The following is a 4363-nucleotide window of genomic DNA, read 5'->3' on the forward strand; positions in this document are numbered from 1 at the left end:
TCAACAAATATGATTCTATGATTCTCTCAAGCCCCATTGGTATGTTAGCTCAGCAGAGTCAGTGATGTGCCTCTTTCCTGTGTCAAATGTATTGTGGACAGATTATTTAAACACATTTCCTTGCTTGGCCACCCTGACAGTTCCACTTCCTTTCCTTTACTCAGTAAGAACGTTATTCCAGATGAGCCAGCCTTTACTCGGTTGCAAGGGTTGCACCTGTTCTGTGGTATTTTTAAAAATAAACCACCACCTGGGCACTTCTTTTGCATAGATCGGTCATAGGGTTTGGGATGGGGCAGCAGCTCACTTCTATCAGTTTCCTTCGTCCTTTGCATTGCATCATCCAAATGAGAGTAGTTGCAATTTATCTCTCTATCCTCTGTGTCATACTGTACTTAACTGACATAAAGAAAGGCATTAAGAAAAGCACCCCTTCAGAAAATAGTGCCTGTGATGGAATATAGTAGAAAAGGAAATAAAGAGGGCCCTCCACATTTGCTGGGGTTAGGGGCACAGGTCTCATGTGAAAAGTGTTTTTTTAATTTGTGGTTTTTCCACATTCACCCCTAACCACAGCGAATGTGGAGGGACCATTGTATTGGTGGCCTTCCACATTGGCGGCTTTGGCTTTTGCAGATTTGATTATGTTCTCTAGGATCCTCCAGCATGACTCTATGTCCAACTTTCACCATATGTTACGCTGAAAGGACATAGATATTTCTACAGAAAACACTTCTCTAGGCATTTGTAAGTCTTACAGCAGAATTCTATGGATACCTTTCAGCAGATGTTGACCATAGACTTGCGCTAGAGGATCTAGAGGTTCCTAGACATGTGTTGTTGTTTTACTAAGTGTTGTTTTGTTTTTTTTCATTTGTGGTGTTTTCCAGTTCTTTTTAGCGGAGAGAACACTTCTCTAGGGAGTTTATCACATGAAGGAGATTGGGAGTTTATCCCATGGATATCCCGGTGGGGGGGGGGACCGTGTAATTACACGTAACAATTTCACACGATGCCACACAAATCCCACCATTAAAGTGGTTACAAAGAAACATTAATGCGCAACTTTTTACTTTCAGTATTTCATCGACAATGCATTTCCGATATTGCTTTATTTGAGCAATTGTGTGTGATAATCATCCACGCAATTACTCACCATTTTTGCTTCATTTGCAGGATGCTTTAAATGCACTTTAATCTTTCTTTAATGCTGAGATCAGCCCCAGTTTGATAAACTCCTAGGAATCTCCAGGTCCTCCAGTGCAACTCTATAGTCAACATCTGCCAGACGCTGATCAGAATCATGCTGGAGGACCTACAAACACCTAGAGAAGTGTTTTCTCTAGGAACTTCTAGGTCCTCCAGTACAACTCTATGGTCAACTTCTGGCAGAGTTGCCCTGGAGGACCGAGAGATTCCTAGAGATTACATCTTAATCAAAACTGCAAATAATCAAATCCACAAAAGTCAAAGCTGCAAATGTAAAGGGCCAGCTGTATAGCGTAAGGTGGTGTAGGCTTCATAAGCCTCTCTCTTTCCTTCTAATACACACAGAGTAAAGTGTGCCAAAAACATGATAAACAACCCTGGAATCTCCAGAAACCTGGTGTAGGGATGGACAGTGGATGAGCAAATGTATGTTTCTATACATCCTTCCCTTGCATTTATGGTGGGAATATAGACACTTTTAAAAAACAGAGGCAGTGTGGTGCATTATTTATTTATTTGCTTTATATCCTTCCTTTCTCCCAAAATGGGAGACGGCTTATTGTTATCGTTTTCTGCCTTTAAGAAGTTTCCAACTTCTGGGGACCCTATCTTTGGGTCTTCTTTGCAAGAGTTATTCAGAGGAGGCTTTGCATTGCCTTCTCCTGAGGCTGAGAGAGTGTGACTTCTTGCCCAAGGCCACCCAATAGGTTTCCATGGCTGAGCTGGGAATCGAACCCTGGCCTCCAGAGCCCTAGTCCAACACCGAAAAGCTGGACCAAACTAAACCATTAATTATAAAAGGTTAATTTAAAAAATAAGGATACTAATATTAAAACGCAAGTTAAAAAGAGCATAATTCAAAGCATTTAAAAACAAAAACAATTAAAACACCACACTACACAGTGGTTTGAGCGTTGGAGTATGACTCTGGAGACCAGGGTTGGAGTCCCAGCTCAGCCATAGAAACCTATTGGGTGACCTTGGCCAAGTCACACTCTCTCAGCCTCAGGGGAACACAATGGCAAGCCTCCTCTAGAGAAATGTTGCCAAGGATAGGAAACGACTTGAAGGAAATTGTTGGGGAATTCTGGGAGATGTAGTCCAAAAAAGAACCTCTCCTTTCTACATCTAATCCATGGCTAGAGGCTGCGTCCAACGATGAGCAAACCCATGAGGTTTACGCATGCGCAGTGTGTCACTCAGCCAGCTTCCTCCCTCTGCCCGCTAGGTGGCGCCATCGCGTCGCCCGACTACGGCTTTCAGCCGCTGCTCTCTCTATGGTCGCGGCCGAACTAGAGTGCCCCAAGAAACCGGAAGTACGTAGCACAGACCGGAAGTATCCTTGAAAACTGGGCGGACCACCCCGGAAGTGAAGAGTCTCGAGTGTGGAAAACGAAACCAGTATTAACAACAACAGTAACGACATCAACAATAATAATCGGTCGAAGTCCCAGAATACCCTCACGGGCTTAAATCCCCCATTATTGGGCGTTCTCCGACAGGGGGAAAAACCTTTCTCTATGGTTACCGGAAGCGGAAGTACACATTAGTGCCACCTGACCGCCAACCCGGAAGTAGTATTCTTGAGAGGTAGCGTGTGCTGATTCAAAGGGGTGAGCTTTTCCTACTCCTGGTTCTCATTCTCTGCTTTGATGGGGAAGGCGCGTCGGAGATCCGCCCGGGGCTCGAAGGCCTCGGAGCTTCGGGAGGAGGAGGAGAAGATGCCGGAGCCGGGGGCCGCTTTGTGTGTCACGGAGGAGGCAGATGACTTCCACGAGCGGCGCCTGGAGGAGGCGGTTTTGGCGGCTCTGGGCAGCGAGGAAGAGGAGGAGGAGGAAGGGGAGGAGGAGGAGGTGCTGGGGCTGGAGCTCTCAGAGGAGAATGAGAGCGAAGGAGATGAGGAGGAGGAGGAGGAAGAAGGGGATGGGGACGACATGGAGAGCGACCTGGAGGAGCAGCAGAGGGGGTCCGGCCTCCCTGACGAACTCGCCTGGGGCCAGCGGAAGCAGCTCTACTACGGCAGCGACTATGGCAAAGCGGCTGCCCACCGCCCCAAAGCTCCCAAGAAGAGCAAGGAGGAAGCCGAGGCAGAGGAGCTGGAGGAAGAGGAGGAGGCCCAGGCCATTCGCAGGAGGCTGGCAGAGAGCCTGGGTGAGGAGGACTACGGCCTGGATTTGGTAGAGGCCTATGCCGGGGCGGCGGAGGCACCAAGTGAAAAGGAGTCAGGGCAGAAGATCGCCAAAGATTTGGAGTCTCTTTCTCGAAAAGAGCGCCTGAAGTTGCTGAGGAAGGAGTCTCCGGAGCTGCTGGAGCTGATTCGGGACTTTGAGGCCAAGATGAGGGAGCTCAGAGATGAACTTGAGCCCCTGGCGAAGCTGGCAAGAGATGGAGTCATCCCTGAGGGCAGAGGCAGCCAGTACTTGCAGACCAAATACCACCTCTATCTGAACTACTGCTGCAACATCAGTTTTTACTTAGTGCTGAAAGCCAAAAGGATCCCAATCCACGGCCACCCGGTCATCGAAAGGCTCGTGACGTATAGGAACCTGATCAACGATTTGGAAACGGTGGACCAAAAGCTGTCTATGGAAATCCGCCTGCTGCTTAATGAGTCCCAAAATGGGGCGGAAGGAAGGAAGAAGCCCAAGAGGAGAAAGTCTGTCGATAAACCAAAAACCATTTGCAAGGTTTCTGACGGCAAAGCTGATGAAGAGCCGACGGATGATTCGGAGTTAGATGAGGAGGTTGCTCTGAATTATTATAAGGAGATGGAAGAAAAAATAAAGCAGAAGAGAAAGAGGGGACACGAAGAGGCAGAAGATGAGGGGAAACTGATTATGGAAGAGGAACTACAGGGAGAAAAGAGGAGTGCGACATACCAGATTGTCAAGAACAAAGGCCTCACCCCCAAAAGGAAGAAGATCGATCGCAACCCAAGAGTTAAGCATCGTGAGAAGTTCAGGCGAGCCAAGGTTCGTAGGAAGGGCCAGGTTCGCGAAGTACGGAGAGAAGAACAAAGATACGGAGGCGAACTCTCTGGCATCCGCGCTGGGATTAAGAAAAGCATTAAGCTTAAGTGATTCACTTGGCGCAACTTTTTTACAGGTTGAAAACCATGGATGTCAGCTGAATAAATATCTTTTTTTTAAAGCAA

General features: G+C 47.5%; 1 protein-coding gene across 1 annotated transcript; it reads left to right on the forward strand.

Moving 5' to 3' along the window:
* Positions 1-2575: 2575 nt before the first annotated feature.
* Positions 2576-4363, forward strand: UTP3 (UTP3 small subunit processome component). Its single transcript, XM_042470671.1, has one exon. The coding sequence runs from the start codon at positions 2862-2864 to the stop codon at positions 4287-4289; it is 1428 nt and encodes a 475-aa protein (XP_042326605.1). The 5' UTR covers positions 2576-2861; the 3' UTR covers positions 4290-4363.

Source organism: Sceloporus undulatus, chromosome 5 (assembly GCF_019175285.1).
Source record: "Sceloporus undulatus isolate JIND9_A2432 ecotype Alabama chromosome 5, SceUnd_v1.1, whole genome shotgun sequence".
In the NCBI taxonomy this organism is placed as follows: Eukaryota; Metazoa; Chordata; class Lepidosauria; order Squamata; family Phrynosomatidae; genus Sceloporus; species Sceloporus undulatus.